Source organism: Mytilus californianus, unplaced genomic scaffold (genome assembly GCF_021869535.1).
Source record: "Mytilus californianus isolate M0D057914Y unplaced genomic scaffold, xbMytCali1.0.p SCAF_5, whole genome shotgun sequence".
In the NCBI taxonomy this organism is placed as follows: Eukaryota; Metazoa; Mollusca; class Bivalvia; order Mytilida; family Mytilidae; genus Mytilus; species Mytilus californianus.
Genome location: NW_026262701.1, coordinates 32632299 through 32650562, shown reverse-complemented (window position 1 = coordinate 32650562; position 18264 = coordinate 32632299). Strand labels below are relative to the sequence as shown.

The following is an 18264-nucleotide window of genomic DNA, read 5'->3' as shown; positions in this document are numbered from 1 at the left end:
GATTTCCTTGAAATAGGGTTGCTGCTCACAAGGAAGCTATTAAACCAAGAGTTCTAAGTGGTGAAGTTGAAATCATCCCTTCGTAAATTTTACGGACGCCATCTCGAGTTGGTTGGCCGTTATGGAATATCTGTTTCACAGATGACGACGGATATGTTCCAATTGTCGTTACTACAATCCCGTCCCCTTTTCCCCGAATGTGACCTACCGAATTATACTTATCACCGGGTTTGTACTTGCATGAGTAACACGACGGGTGCCACATGTGGAGCAGGATCTGCTTACCCTTCCGGAGCACCTGGGATCACCCCTAGTTTTTGTTGAGGTTTGTGCTGCCTAGTCTTTCTATGTTGTGTTTTGTTTACTGTTGTTAGTCTGTTTGTCTTTTTCTTTTTAGCCATGGCTTTGTCAGTTTATTTTCGACTTATGAGTTTGAATGTCACTTTTGTATCTTTCGCCTCTCTTTTAATGTCTCCTCGGTGATGCTCAAGGCCAAAATATTTGTAAGTCAAAAACACAATAAAAACGTTTGAGAGCTAATCAAACCAAAAAAGGACCAAAAGTAAATTTAAACCCGGACAAGGAATCAGAGCACGAGGGAGATACATTACTTAATTTATAGCAATTTTGTAATTTTAAAACAGCAAATTCAAATCAAACTATATCCGTATTTTCAAGCCAGTACCGAAGTACTACGTACTGGGTTGATGCTATTCTTGGTGACTAACAGTTTACCAGTAGAGGTATCAACCCAGTGGCAGAACTAATAATAACAGTAACACAGTTCAATTATACATCAGACTTATACTGAATCATTGGCTGTTGGATGTATCTAGATCAAAATGTTGTTTCAACATAAAATTCATTTATTCAATTGTTGTTTTCTTCTTTGAGATGTCTTGTTTACCAATGCTACATACATAGTTTGGCGATGAACCACCTGTTTCAAAATTCTTTTTATTATAGAAACATTAACAATAAAGACAACAGTAGTTTACCGATGTTCAAAGCTGATAAATCGAATTAGTAGACAAATCAAGGTAACAAACTGAGAGAATGTTACAATGTTAGATTATAATTATAATCAGGAAATAATACTTTAAAGAATTTAAACTTGAGTACTTTTATCGCATGGAAAGTGTAGATGTGTGACATTTGTTCATGCTCTCGCATCATCTGATAGACCCTTTCCATCTGTCTTCTTACATAATGAAATAGCTGCTGTGATTCCAAGAACCTGCAAATATATCACTATAGAAATCAACATCATCATCAAATTTCAAACTATCAAAATAAACAAAAGGGCTTTCTCTTGTCCACTTTTGGAGTAAAAAATAAAATTTAGTTTCAGATCTATTTTTTCCAGTGATTTTTAAGTTCAATTCATAAGAAAATTTGAATGCGCCAAAGTGACATGTTTCAAACATTTCCTATTGATACTGTACCTTTTGAATAGTATTTACGTTAAGCTTGAAGTATATAAAGAAGGTGATTTTCAAGTTATATATAAGACCTTTCATTCGGATGCTCGAAAAACATGGGTTAGTGAGGCTGAAAAAACAGTCAGTGCATAACAAATATGTAAAGTTATTTAATTTATAAAAACAAACTCATCAAAGATACCAGGCTTATAATTTTGTACACCAGACAGGCGTGTCGTCTACAAAGATTCACAGTGACACTCGAATAAAAAAATCAAAATCAAGTAGAAGTTGGAGTGCATTGAGAACTTTAAATAATCCATGCAGATCGTATTAAACTTAATATTTGATAAAATCATCTAATTTATTGACTGAAAACTATAATGTGTGCACATGTAGCAGGTGTATAATTTGTGTTTTCCAAAATACAAAACTGAGATGTTAAAGGCAGGCAAACTCAACGATACTCTTAGAGTAAACAAAATTCACGTACTTGTATTACACGATTTGATCTTTATTAGCCCGCTTACATATTATAAGGGCGCTAGCTATTGTGGTAATCTGTGTAAAAGAAAATAGAAAATGTTTTGTTAAACAAATTTATTAAAGGGTAATAAACTTGGCGATTATACATGTGGTGTAATCTTATAACGTTTTGACAAAATGTAAACAATAAGCACTATTCTGCAAGGATATACGTATACCCAATCACAATAAGCGGGTGTATATAGTCATGCACATGTCCGTCCCTTCGTCTTTTCGTCCATCGCGCATTTTGTTTACGGATGATAATCAAAATACCGCTTAACCAAACATGTACTTTGAAATTTGAACATAATTTCATGGACCATACAACGGGTACTTATTTGTTATCTAAAAAAAAATGATTTTGTTGATTATTTTTGGGGTTTTTAAATTAAAGTTTAAGTACCACAAGATTTTCCCATAATTTCAGAATTCATGAACTACAGGTGAAGTGTGATTTTGATGGATTTTTCATTTAATTACCAAAAGTTGCGCTAATAGTTTTTCTTTAAAACTTGTTTTCTTGTTTAAGGATGATAGTTAATGTTCCCCAATGTAAAATCTTTTTGAAGTTAAACACAGTTCCATGGACCATTACATTTAAGTCAAGTTCGATTTTAAGATGTATGCAATGAGTGGGGGTATCTTTGACCAATGGGCGACCTAAATGAAATTCATTATCATCATTCAAATTTAAATTCTGTTTATAAATCCTTCAATTCCGAACGGCGTGCGAATGTTTAGGACAAATTCGTATTTGCTATACTATACAACGAATAACGCTGAGTTTTCAACTTCGTTTTTATGCCATGGCGTTGTCAGCTTATCGTTGGCTTGAGTTTGAATATTCATTTGGTATCTTCCGCCTCTTTTTTAAATCTTCATTTTAATACTTATATACGTTATTCTATTAAACTGTATGTCGACCTCTAGATGTTTTTGGTTTATTTATGCCATTAGGTTGCTATTTCATTGACATTTATCCTACAACTTTTTCATATACTAGTAAAACCGAGATTTTAACATTGCTACAGATAAAAATAAATTGTGTATTACTTACTTCTACCAATAAGATAATAACCAAACACACTATAAAAGCTATTGTATAAGTTCTGATCAAGTCATACACTGCATCATAACAACCCTGAAAAAAGTAACAACGCATGGGTCAATGTTTAACTTGTAGGCGAGGATATGAAGGATACTATACCATTTATAGAGTTGATAGTAATAACAATAACACTAACGGTACTAATGTTGGTATAACAGATGCGCATGTTCGAGGACAAAATAGTAGGCTTCTTTTTTTAATAAAGACCAACATCCATTATTGAATGTTTTTCGTTTCGATGTATTAACTTCGAAGCCTATAACAAAATATATATAAGTAATTGCAATGAAAGACAATGTTAATGTCTATGATTTTCTACATGTAACGTTTGGAATAGGACAGTGCAATAATCAAAGCTGTGCTGTTCTTGCATTAAATACGTTAATTAGTAAAAAGCGTTCTATATATGTTAAATAACTTGCTACATGTATTTCAATACAGACTAAAGAATTACAATCAAAATAGTGTTTATTCTAATTCGTCAATAAAGAAAACGGTGTTACTTTTTATTTTTGTTTCATAATCTTGAAGAATTTTGCAGATTAAAATGTATGGCCGCGGCCATGTTATTACACCAGGGTTTTCGATATCACAAACTAGTCAAAACATTTACTAAATTTTATCATCGGTATAAGGACATCATTCGTAAATATAGCTCAACATGCAGACTTCTTATACGTTCAGGTATTTCACATCCAATTTTTTATGGAAATATTCTTTATAAAGCACAAAAATGTCAGTATTCACCTCTGAAGCTAACAAAACCTTTAAATAGACTTATTAAGAAGGGATATAGTTACGATACTGTTGTCAGGTCATTAAAGATTGCATATTTTGGCGTTAATATTGATTCACTTATAGGGTCTTTGCATCGGCACTAAACACATTTATTTAAAAACCAGTTGTTGGCATGACACGGGTTATGTTCTTCTCATATATGTTATGATGGTATGATACTAAACCCCTAACGGGAAGGATTGTGCCTGATATTCATATGATGAAGACATAATCTTTCAATCAGTTTAATTGAAGTCTGGAGCTGGCATGTCAGTTAACTGCTAGTAGTCTGTTGTTATTTATGTATTATTGTCATTTTGTTTATTTTCTTTGGTTACATCTTCTGACATCAGACTCGGACTTCTCTTGAACTGAATTTTAATGTGCGTATTGTTATGCGTTTACTTTTCTACATTGGCTAGAGGTAATGGGGGAGGGTTGAGATCTCATAAACATGTTTAACCCCGCCGCATTTTTGCGCCTGTCCCAAGTCAGGAGCCTCTAGCCTTTGTCAGTCTTGTATTATTTTTAATTTTAGTTTCTTGTGTAGAATTTGGAGTTTAGTATGGCGTTCATTATCACTGAACTAGTATATATATTTGTTTAGGGGCCAGCTGAAGGACGCCTCCGGGTGCGTGAATTTCTCGCTGCATTGAAGACCTGTTGGTGACCTTCTGCTGTTGTCTGTTCTATGGTCGGGTTGTTGTCTCTTTGACACATTCCCCATTTCCATTCTCAATTTTAGTCTTTAGAGAACGACTAGACAATACTGTTTAAAGTACTTTCGAGATTCAAGGCATGCATTGTTCATATTCAATGGTTTCAATTTCATCCATAAACACACATTAATTATTTACCTGCACAAATGGGCTTGCGAGAGTAAAATATAACAATTTTACTGGGTATTTGTTTTATTGAGCTTTAGTTCTGTGTTACATAATTCCGTTAGCATGTACGAAAGTTTAGTCTGTTGTTTAAAATTATAAAAAAAAACCGATTGAAATGAATAAAGAAAATTTAATTATAATTGAAAACAATGCATGAATATAGAAATTGTAAAAATTTCTCAATAAAACTGTAAAATGTATTTGATAATAAAGACTAAAACATTTATAATTGTCTATAGAATGTACTTTGAAATTGAATTTGTAACCTTATTTTTTTGTAACCTTTAAAATAATATGTTTTGCATTTTATCCATTGTCAAGAGAAATTATCCAAATAGATAATAATGTAATACCGTAGTGTTATATTCATTTGTTACCATGGTAAAGTATAAACAAAGGAAAACAATTATTCTATATTAAAACAAATCGACTGGATATGTTTATGCCGTAAACCATTAAAGGTGATATAATTAATTAACACTTTTAAGTAAAGGAAAATCTATGAGATCAGATAAGTCAATTGCTTTTAACAAGTACATATATAAAAATATATACCTTCCTTCAAAAGTCAGGCATCGGAGTTTAAATTCTCTTCAAAAAAAAAAATTCTCTTTGTTTTAAACTTTATAAATAATTTGCTTTTTTTTTTCTATACATATTTGAGGGAGATATGCATATTTTCCGCACTCAATGTTAGTTTTAACAACCTCGACTTTTTATGCTGCTTGTTTTACAAAATATGACTTTTTTCACCGATTTTGTTATGCTCTTGTGATATGCTGTTTTGCTCGTCTGCTGTTAATGTTGATTCGTCCAAAATACCGACGAGATTATAATCTTTACTGCATCTTTACATGATTGAAATAGCCTTACCTTAGAGTACTGACCAACTGGAGCTGACCCAGAACTTGAAGGACATCCAGCATTTGTTGCAGATGCCGACAGATAGGACTCTATGGTAACACCAGGACAACAACCCAGCGGAATGTCGGTGTTTGGACTTCCTGTTTGCCAGGATGTTGAGTCAAAGTCATTTGTTGCTGTTGTCACGGCGTCAACTCCACAACACTCGAGCTGGAAATGTTAAACTTCAAATGACAAAGATTTACCCAAAAAGACATCATCACACCCAATCTTTCCCCAATAAATATTTTTACTATAATGTTAAAATATTATATTCATTCCGCAAACAAACAGTCAGGTTGTCTTGCACATTAATTAAAAAATGACAACGAAATGATATTAAACATGTTAAATATTTTTGTACCGTTGTATTTTAGTATGCATCTTTTCACTCCCCTTTAAACTTCAATGTTGAGGCTTCTGGCATGTCGGTTTTCATCGCTTTCATATCCCTGTTACTTTATTCACAATGATAATTTATTTCAAAAGGGGGTTTATATGTTTGAACAGCGCTCAGAGACATTCCTAAGCAAACGCGCAGAATGTATAAAACAGTTGATGCAATTGACAAGTGTGTTTGATTGATATATTGTTTGCATATTATTCCAAGGTGGGCTTGTATGGCGAGGTATGAGTAGAACCAAGAAGCATCTTTTAATGATTAATACTGTGTAGTTAAATTGTAAATGATTTGACTTGTCTTATTGGCCACCATATCACATCTCTTTATTTTCATATCGAATTCGCACAGCTATGATTTCGAAAATGTTTAACTGAATTGGGAAATCAGGTGATATGCCTTTATATGCGATAATTAAGGACGCCAACTATCTAACAGCCCCAACCCCCTCCACTCCTTTTCGCATTGCTACTTCCAGTTTACTCAAGGTCACTTCCGGTTAACATCTTTCAATGTCATATGTCACCCAACATTTTGCAAAAGACCCTTTGGCTTTATCGTGTACCATTTTGAAGAAATAATCAATTAACCTTAAATTTTAACATTTTAGGGGTAATTAGTCCAATAAGATATCATCAGATCGCTTGTAACTGAATGTACCATATCTTCGTCTCACCAAACCAAATATTTAGCACCAGTTATCTGATATCCAGCTTTTATAGTATGAGATCAATTGCACACACAAGCAAAGGACAAAATTTAGAACATGACCTTGACGCCATTTTCTTTTTGGTGCACCAAGGACATCAAATAAAGATACCCTAGGTCTCTATCACTAACGGTTCATGAGTTACTTTTATATATCTCTTATGTCAAATACAACAGGGGAAATAACTCTCATATGGAGTTTCAGTATCGCACGGTAAAAATTGACCAAAGCACTCTGAGGACTAACGAGCAATTTGGAAAAATAAATTTGTCGATTTCTTTTACGTTATAGTGTTCGTTCAAACAGGTTGAGTTTCAAAAGCGCAATAACTGTTCGATATCATATGAAAAAAAAATTCTAAGCGACATCTTGTGAAATCACAATATACCGCAAGAAAAATGTTTGGCGGAAGAAGAAATAAAAATTCTAATCAGAGCAAATACAATAGGTCTTTCCACAGAAAAGTGGAAAGGTTAATTATACTAAATCATAATTATGTTAAACATTAGTAAAATATTACACGTCAAGGCCTAAATTGGTTTTAGCCCATACGATTTTGTAAATTGGCCAAACTTTTAAAAAAATTCGCCACAGTCATTTTTAGATAAGTTTTACAATATGATTACCTTAATGAAAAGGTAGTTCCAAGAAGTTGATACTTCACTAGAGGTAAGATCGTCATGACTGTATTTGTTCAGGAGTGCTGACTTTAATTCCGACTTTAGTGAATTCACAATCTGTAAAAAATATACAAAATATATCCACCAGTTGTTGCTGATTTGCTAACCCCCCTCACAACGCAATATAAATTATTCGCAATGAACTCTTTTGTTTGTTTTTAATAGAAACTATGTTTTGTCATGAAAACAAGTGATGTACTTGAAAATAAAATGTTCAAATTTATTTCATTGGATTGTTGTTTCTTGTATATCTACTTCAAATTCAATTTTCACTCATACTTGACTGTTAAGCTCTCCTTTTATTTACCAATTGACAATTGCTTTCTGTTAACCATTTTCAAAGTTTATAGTGAAATAAAAAGCGCTTTCTGAGAGTTTGTCATACATTTCTTTCGATTACAGAGTCAATATAGGAAAGTTGACAAACTCGGTGGAATTATTGATAATATTTTGAAAAAGTTTCCAACATTTTCTTTAAATATTCAGTATAGAAAGAGACATTTCGCATTTCGGAATTTTTAGTTCTAAATATTCCTGTTTATTTTCAGATATACTGACTGACTTTAAAAACGCAACACTCATTTTGTTGATTTTTTTTAACTAAATCATGTTTGATCCTCATACAACTACTTTTCATGCTTACCATACTTCTTTTTCTTTAAAAAAAAACCATCTGACTTATCTGTGGTTATTGAACATACCGGATTTTTGAAGTCACACGAATTTCTTAAAGCGATATTTGGAACCCATAAAAGATTTTTTTCAGTTTTTTTGGCTTCGTGAAACAGTTCTTTCAATCCTTGGCCACACTTAAATCAGTTAAAAAAATGTTGCATCTCCATATTGCCAAGACTGAGGATTAAAAAACTGAATCAGCCCATAAGAATACTGCGAACAGGAAAACGTGAACGTGCTGCAACCATACAGTTTGCCTTCAGAAACTCGTCTTACTGTCCTTCCGACAATGATACTGGTAGACGGGATTTGTTGCTGAACATCAATGACCAGATCAACATGTAGTGACAATGCAACGTCAAAGGAAATTGATTACGCAACGTCATTTGCGAGTCATGTTTACGGCCGCAACGTCAACTGCTAATCAAATTGCCGAGTGCCATTGCGCACAAATTCATGCCATAAATGTTTCCCATAAGCTGAACTGCCAAAGAATCGACTGAAGAAAAACATTTAAAGCTCTAAAGTTACAACCGCATAATTGCCAAAACCTATTGTAATGGGTGGTACAAAGGCAAAATCAGAGGGTGTAAAACAGAACCCAAATTCCAAAACCAATTCAAACAGAATTGGTTGACCTTTCTGACAATCATTTTGGCGTTTGTTACAGGCAGTCTTTGCTTTTAACGGTGACACATTCATTCAAAATTTTAAAAAGAATAATCTAGTGTTGCGTTTCTGAGGTCGGTCAGTATACATACTAAAATTGATCAGAATTATTGTTTTATTTATGTATATAATTTACAACATTTTATTTATGGGCTGAATCATAAGTTAAAGCTGTGAAAAGTAATTCTCTAAGAATACACAAAAGGATAAAATGTTATGATGATGCGTAGTTATGATTCAAAAACATTTTCAATTGAATTCAATCATAAATGTAATGATGATAAAACGATTGATAAAAGGCAGATAACAGATGTTGCAGATCAATATCTAAACTGCGTTCGGAGTTACCGCCCTTGTGCCAGTTAAACTCTAAAAAGAAAAGATTAATTGTCATTTGCATATATCCATTTTCTTTTTCGTTTTATTGCTTGCATATAATGAAAAGGCAACACGAATTATTTGTGAATGAGACAGCGACCCAACAACACACAAAATACTAGAAAACAAGAGATTGCTGTTATGCCATTGGAAAATTGTATCTAGTTTTACTGATGTCCGTATGTGAGGTGTTATATTTGTATGTTTTTTTCCTTTATTGCTCACAAAGAGAAGTATTCTTCGTGTCACATGTTGAGTCATGTACTGATACCGAAAAATAAGTATCCTTCTTATTATTTTTATTCTTATTCTTGTACTAACAGTACTTTGTTCTATACACATCAAATTATGTTGAGGCGGGTTGAGGCAAAGACAATTTTCAAATGTGGTTTTCCATTTTGAACCAGTTTTAGTGATTGCCTTTATAGCATTAAAAGTCCATGTTAAAGAAGGGAATAATACAATGTGAATGGACATTTTGTAATGATTCTTATATATTTATTTTCAATGCCGTATTGCTATTTCTGTTTATACTCTGTTATGATTTTTATTAATATTCAGAAATAATGAGACTAGCTTAGAGTTTTCCTACACGTATTTCCTTTTTTCGTTTCATTGTATACATCCGAATAACAGGTGATATGGGGTATATTTGAATTAGACAGCGATAAGACAGAAAAAACACTCCACTTGATTTTTTTGATATTTTAGGCGGGAAATGCACAATAAAGGCAATCTCGAAAATGATCTCATGAAAAGGAAACAATACGAACGCCTATTTTTTCTCTCAACATAACAAATTTATTAAACTTACCGTGTCGTTCATTACAAACCATAGTATCACAATGACAAGTTTACCAACAAACAAAATACCGACTGCAATGGCATACTGAAACACAGAGAAACCTTCTTTTCAGATATTATAACTAACATGATAAACTTTAACACCACTTTAAAAAATCTTTGAGTCTGTTTTTTTTTATCTAAATTGCTGATAATTAAAAATATGAATTAATATAAACAATACAAAATTTGATGCTTGCCAAATATGTAAAAAGGAAAAACACATAAATTGATGACATTAGCAGCACGACAGGTGCCACATGTGGAGCAGGATCTGCTTACCCCTTTCGGAGCACCTGAGATCACCCCGGTTTTCGGTAGGGTACGTGTTGCTCAGTCTTTAGTTGTCTATGTTGTGTTTTGTGTTCAGTTGTTTGTCCTTTCAGTTTATTTTCGACTTAGGAGTTTGAATGTTCCTTTGGTATTTTTCGCCTCTCTTTTAATGATTGCACCAAACGAAAATGCTAGAAGCAACCCGTTGCGATAGTGAAATGTCGACAAGGGAAAATTGAACAGAAAAAAAATAGTTCTTATTAAATGCGAAAATGCACCCAAGTGTTGTGCTTGACAAAGTAATCTATACATATGACAATGATATTTAAGGAAGCAGTAAAGGAAAAATCCGTTGAAAATTAGAAATGATATGAAAAATTCTACATTTTGTATTGCATTCCCTTTTTGAACTATTACTTGTCGGAAACTATAAATGCAACAACCAACCTTTCTGAAGATATACCAGTAGATTTTTTTTAGTGGAATTCAGTGGAAAGTACGTGCAAAATCGTTTCGATAAAACTTAACAATAAAATTGAGAATGGAAACGGGGAACGTGTCAAATAGACAACACCCGACCAAACAGCAGAAAACAGCCCAAGGCCACCAATGGGTCTTCAACAGCGAGAAAATACCGCACCCGGAGGCGGGCTTCAGCTGGCCCCTAAACAAATGTGTACTAGTTCAGAAAAAATGGACGTCACACTTAACTCCGAAACATATAAATGAACCAAAAGTAAAAAAAAACATACAAGACTAACAAAGGCCAGAGGTTCCTCACTTAGGACAGGCGCAAAAATGCGGCGGGGTTAAACATGTTTTGTGAGATCTCAACCCTCCCCTTATACCTCTAGCCAATGTAGAATAAACAAAAACACAGCAATTCGCACAGTAAAACTCAGTTTAAAAGAAGTCCGAGTGCGATGTTAGAATAGGTAACAGAAGAAACTAAGCAAAATGACAATGATCAACATAAATTATCAAAGGACTACTAGCAGTTACTGACATGCCAGCTCCAGACCTAAATTAAACTGATTGAAAGATTATGTCTTCATCATATAAAAATCAAGTACAATCCCTCCTGTAAGGGGTTTAGTATCATACCATCATAAAATATATGAGAAGAACTTAACCCGTAACATTAGACTGTTGATCATGTTTAATGTTTTCATGTTTAACTTGTGTCTCCTTTTATTCCAAGTTACATTTATGCTCCATACTTACAACAATCAGACACATTTTGTTCTGACAGCACGCTCCACAAGCACCACAAGTTGCTACGATCAGAACAAACCCTCCAAGCACGATCAAGGTTATCGAAAGACCTTGAGCTAGATCACCAAGGTTAGATGTACCAATGGATACCTGCTGCATCAATGGTAAGATTTTGTCGTTGATAACGTCGACATTTACTATCATCAGCAAGCCAGGTATCAAAATTCCCAAACCAAGAAGCTACAATAAAATAATATATCTAATTATGATTTGAAGCTATAGATAGAATGAAAAAAAACGCTAACTTTTAACCTATTTTTATATTTTGTTCTAATGTTGTACTGTAACACCACTGACCAAGGCTAGTGGGGATGTAAATTAAAGCACTCTTTAACATTTATTAACCATTTCATATTTGATATGTGTTTGTTTCCAGCAAGGTTCCTGTAGTCCAGTAGTTTTCGTTAGTTGCTGTCTCAAATAATTGTTTTTCGTTTTACACTATTTGCTTTAATCAGACTGTGGTTTTCTCTCTCATACCACGGAGCGTTATATTGTTTGATCAATATGAACTGCATTGTATGTTGTATATATACATATTCCTAATCCGATGGTTTAGGTCTAAGGGTATGATAGAAATCTTTACCATTCCACTATTGTGTAATGCATGATCATTGGATTTTCACACGAGTACATTTTACGACGTTTTGTACGTGATTTACACGTGTATCTTCTGTAAGATTTTGCCTCTGGTTTTCAAAATGTCAATATGCTTGAGAATAAATAGAGCGTTGGTTCTTTAAATCAATTTCCATTTCAGAAATTTACTAAAATAATAATTTTCGCTTTAGCTTGGAACTGTAGCGCCTATCAAATCAAATACTTTAAAATTGGTATTTGCTGCTCTCTCCGTTGATCACGCGGCATTAAGGAGTAAGAGCAAAGACTGATCGGCTCGGAGTCAGAATAAAGTGTCCAGGTAAGGTGACATTCCTCCATTGGACTGTTACATTGTGAACTAGCATGTTAAAAATCCGGCTCAGCGTGTCGGTCTAGTCATGGAAGTAATATTTAAATATTACTTCCATGGTCTAGTACAAAGAAGGGTTCATATTTATACCGCATTAACATGTTCTCGTCCTGAGTATGCATTTAATTTGCCATTGGACGTTAATCAGCCATCCATCTATCCATTCCTTCTGTCATTGATTACGTATATTAAAGTCATATAAAACTGGTTTCTTTTAATTTTAATGTTATCGAAATTATTGAACCAATGCGTGTATATATACTAAACTAAGTCATGTATGCACGTTTTTATATTTATTACGACATCTATAACGTATTATTGACAAATAATTATATTTCATTCAGTGATTGTGATCGCAATCTAATTAACTTTCGAGTTTGTTGCCGACGTTTACCGGATCATGACATTGATAAACAATCAACATCAAGCATGTGGAGCCCGTGACAAATAAGTGAATGATAGAGCCGTGATATATATTTTTTTTTATATTTTCCATGCGTTCCCATTAGGTAATTAAACTTTTCCTTAACAGTTGTTACATGTTTTTTTTATTAAATTTGTTTTATAAGAATCCGTTATTACTTCTTACCTTCCAGTGCACGTTTGTTTACATTCTTACATCACGGTTTCCCCTCGCACTTGCACTGTGCGGTGGCCGAAGTTCTAACGAGAGGTCTCGTAGTTAAGGTCACTCCATACGGGAAAATATCGGCGAATCAGTGTACGGGAAGACAATAATTCAATAGCAACTTACATTTATTAAGATTTTGATAATATGAAGAATTTTCTTTTACAAGAAAGTTCACATAAACTTTTTTCAGTGTAAAACTTAGCCATTCAAGTATATAAAACATATTCAACTTTATTTTCTAAATTTGAAGTTTCATATGACTTTAAACTAGCATTTAAATAAATGAGTTGCCTTCCTTTTACCAGAAAAAAATATAGACATTTTGGTGTAAGCTGTTACGAATTTACAGTTATAAAAAATCATTACAGAGCTTACCATAAACAGGATGTTCAGCACAATCAACAGAATCTTGCTCACTTTTTCACTCCAACACATGATGGTATTTTCTGCAAAATGATTATAAACCAATCAAGTTAAACTTTGTTTTATGTATAAAAATGGAACTGGGAATACCGTTTGTATTTGTTTTTAATCATTTCACTCCCCTTTCTCGTAAGTAGATATGGCAACATTCCCATATATTTGTTTAACTCAGAAATGAAAGCCGTTAAAAATGTTGAATTTGGATTTAAACTGAAGAACACACAGAACCCACCTGAATTTATCTGTTATTTAAAGAAGATACATAAAAACCTTATGGTAGATGTTTTGTTATAGTTTGCAATGTTCTTTCTATTTGGTTTAATTAAGTTCTCAAATTTCCGGAAAGCTTATAAGCTGCAATTTTGTGTTTATAATTTCAAATGTGACAGTAAAGATCTACGCGCCTACTTTCTTTCTGTTTGGAAACACCAATGATTTATTTGAAACTGCATGTATACTTTGTAATGTTACAAGGAAGGGATACAGAACATCAGCTTAGTTACCGATTTCACAGAAGAAAATATTAACATTGATTTTCAAAGACATGCACATGCGCGAGAAGACGGTGGATTGCTTAAAATTCATGTAGGTTAAATTTTTGGTTTAAGGTAGTTTGTGGTAACATCAACTTTCAACAAAGTACACATGTTCATTATGAAGTGAACTGTTTAATCTATATGCCAAAATAGGGTTTTGACCCAGATTACACGGTTATAATATGTGAAAGTTTTGTTTTAAGGTATGTTAATTTTTAGGTTTGGATTTAAGATAGTTTGTGGTCACATCAAATTAAAATTAAGTTAGCACGAAGGTTCATTATTAAATAAACTTTATACTAGTATTTCGCAATAAGGTTTTGACGGTTCATTGAACATGGAAATGTTGAAATGTGCGAGCGGGGTATGGTTTATAGTTGATATATCTGTTTGCATCAGTTTGAATCATTTTGTTTACTTGATTTATTAAACAACGTTATTTTTTTCTGATAGATAAAAGATGGGCTAATGGAATGCCGATTAAAGTTGATTAAAAAGAGAGACGAAAGATACTAAAGGGATATTCAATCTCATAATTCGAAAACAAACTGACAATGAAATGGCAAAAAAAAGCGAAAAACGACGAAAAGACAAACGACAGTACACAAAACACAACATAGAAAATTAAAGACTGAGGAACATGAACCCCACCAAAACACCGGGGTCGATATCTGGTGCTCCGGAAGGGTGTGCAGATCCTGCCGAAAAATCTACAAAAATCCAAGAAATATACGAAAATACTATGACATCGATATAATTCGCCTTATCTGTTTGTTGACATTGACTGTTAAACAATAAACATAAAACAAAGTGGTTAATACTTCTACCAAAAAATTATAAAGTTGCATGCTAAACTTTCACATTGACATCAAGGTATATGGTTATTTCAGGTGCATGGGTTATAAAGCAATTCCTTTTATGTATGCTTTGGAACTCATACTTTCAGAAATCCTACAAAAAATATCGATATTTATTTTGTTCTCCAACAAATTGTCTGCTTTTATAACTTTTTTTACGTTGAAGTATGGTATTTATCTTGCATTCATTTGGCAAAATTTACCGAAGAAGTGAAATTTTCTACAAACAGTATTGACAGATACTTGTATAATAAATGTATTTCCGAAAATGAAAATATTGATGAAAATAAACCTTTGTTTTGCTTAGACGAAAAGTTTCAATAAATTAATTTGAAACGATAAAGCAGAAAAATTAAATTTAATTTCGATATGTTTTTAATTGGTAGAGTTAATCATTTTGGGTTTATGTTTATATAACTGCTTTTATATTTTTTCTTCTGAGAATATATGTGATCATTGATTTTAAAGTCAGCAACTATGCTATGGTCTAACAACTAACTGAATGAACAAACAAACATTTACTGTCAACTAGATTTTCTAAATAAATATCTTTGTCATTTTACGAATGCGATTCTCGTGTAAAGGATTTTTGAAAAGCTAAGTCTACATACTTGTTAATATTTTACAATATTTATATTAGGGATCGTCGCTTTTGTTTGATTTTGCATTAGTGAATTGTCATTTAAACTAAATATATGGTTCAAATGTATATGATAATAATTCCGGTATTGTTGAAATAGGAACCTTGCCAAAAAAATGAAAACAATAACACAGGAAACTAGTACATATACGGATAGAACGGAATCCACGGTATTCAGCATCGGCTATGCACGAAGCTCATGTCTTTTTCTAAATCATAAGATTTCTGGATATCGTATTGAGAATTTTAAAACATCTGATGATTGTGCGTCTGTCTCAAATTGGAATCTTTGGTGATTGGTTGTCTTGTCGCCATTGTTTATATTTGGTCACCGCACCGTCATTACTGACTGACAGTAACATTAAAATACAAGCAGTACCACCAAAACTTCACTGATTAGAATTTTTTTTATATAAGTATATGGCATGTCATTGAAATGACGAAGAAAAAGAAAAAAATTGATTGATCATGAAAGAAATACAAGAAGGAGGTTATACTTATGTATTGGTATGTTTGACTTGGACAAAGCCACCATTTTCTTTCAAAAGTGGTTGTACAACAAGCACGCAATATGCTATTTATTCGTCAAATTGTTCAAATATAGATCCTTTGAAGAGATTTCCCCTAAATGTAGGCAGAATCAATGAACATTGATATTTTTGGACATACTTGTAGTTTGGTATTTTTTTTTATACATTATTTTCCACTACTTCCAAAACGAAAAACGAATGGACGCAAATACACACGGACAATGCACATACGGTTAATGTGAATTATTCAACAACACAAAAACACTGGACGACACTTAGGCAGACAAAAGACAACAAGATCATTAAAGATAGCCAGCACAGCTGGGAAAGTCGAGCAGATAGGTAGTTAGAGAGACAGATTGAAATGATCTTACCACAACTTGAAAGAATTATTTCCAAATATCTCTGTATGTATGAAGTCCGTAAACATATATAATTCAGTAATTAGTTAAATCACTAGACCTTTCCTTCTGTCCAGTAAATGTATATTATTTGTTTTCGTCACACATAATCTTAATTTAATCTTTAATCCCTCAGACACGTATAAGGTTAAATAATCAAATGGAACTATTATTTGACCATTTGATTTAAAAATCTTGAAATAAATGTACGTGAAAATTAAACTGAAGTTATTAAAGTAAGACAATTGAAAGCTGTTGTTAACATTTTAATACGAAAAAAAAATCATTAATATTTATTTTTTCTATAATCTTTCAAAAAAGAATTACAGAAAGATAGATAAATTCATAATCAGGGAAGGTTTTATAGTTTATTAGAATAATATTAAGTAAATGAGATTTTCAATTAAACAGTTATCACAACTTAGATAGTACACTCATAAATATAAAATTGTTAATATGTATACCCCATATTTAAGAAGTCTACATAATTATTTCAACCTTCTAATACCGAGAGTGTATACACAGACAAGTCCGATATCAATATTTTCTCAATTTCGGTTCCCGATACACAACCATTTAACGTCCGTATCTTTACATAGATTATCTCGGATTCGAAAGATCTAACTTTGCATTTTTATTTGCACAATTGATGCTACAGCTCCTGGACTGCTTGTTTTGATATCATTAGCACAAAATGGAGCATACACAAATCAAGAGATTTATTATTAAAATCTGCAGCTTTCCCTCGCAGAAAAAGATAAGGTTCATGTAAAATGATGCCACAATTCTGTTAAATTCACGTTTTAAGGTTTCTACCCCTTGGCAACAATTGCTTTAGAATTATTCGGAGTTTTCGGTTTTTAATTTTCTTTAGCTTCGTATTTATTTTGGCTTTCAACAGTTCTTATTCGAGCGCTACTGATGAGTGCTATGTAGACGAAACGCGCGTCTGGCATGCCAAATTATAAGCCTATTATCTTTGATGAATTTTTTGATGACACCGTATTTTCTATTCATTAGATGTACTTTTGGCGTCATGTATACATGAAGACATGGGCAAGACAAGACAAGACAAGACAAATACTTTATTAAAGTCTCACCACTTGTTACATATAAAATATACAGCTTTTTAAAACACAGGTTAACAACAAGAGCCACTCTATAAAGAGTTATGAGAGACTATAAAACAATTTTTCTTAAATTATAATACAAATACAAGTCAACTATCATGAGTATAAAATACATTTTCGCTTTATTAAAATTTCATAGCAGATTTTGGCAGTATAAAATACCATATTTTCATTTGTAAAAAGAAATATAAATTTTCATTATCAGACATATGTAAAAAATTCTCATCAACAATACTAGCATGGTTAAAAATAACATTACGAATATCTGAATATACAGGACAGTTTAACAAAACATGTTTTTCATCTTCAACGTCATCAATACAGTTAAAACATAATCTATTTTCAATATCAATATTTTCATAACGACCAGTTTCAATTCTGATTGGTGCTACGCCACATCTAAATTTGGCTAAAGCACTCCTGTATCTACCTGGTATATTAACAATCAAATAATTTTCTACACCATATACATTTTTAAACATTCTATATGTACGTAATTTATTTTTATCATCTGAAATAATTTTGTCATACCATTCTTCCTTAAATTTTTCAAAACATACATTTTCAATATTCTTAATTAAATCCTTGTTCAAAATATCACCATTGCACAAATATTCCAT

At 32.5% G+C, this 18264-nt stretch overlaps 1 protein-coding gene across 1 annotated transcript; it reads right to left on the bottom strand.

Annotated features, from left to right (window-relative positions):
* Positions 1 to 1084: 1084 nt before the first annotated feature.
* LOC127700650 (tetraspanin-18-like) lies at positions 1085 to 16580 on the bottom strand. Its single transcript, XM_052204212.1, has 9 exons — positions 16488 to 16580; positions 13503 to 13573; positions 11476 to 11706; positions 9950 to 10024; positions 7360 to 7470; positions 5595 to 5795; positions 3007 to 3090; positions 1915 to 1982; positions 1085 to 1237 (listed from the first exon to the last, which is right to left on the bottom strand). Exons 2-8 carry the CDS (start codon positions 13560 to 13562, stop codon positions 1920 to 1922), a joined length of 825 nt encoding a protein of 274 aa, XP_052060172.1. The 5' UTR covers positions 13563 to 13573; positions 16488 to 16580; the 3' UTR covers positions 1085 to 1237; positions 1915 to 1919.
* Between the last annotated feature and the right edge of the window lie 1684 nt (positions 16581 to 18264).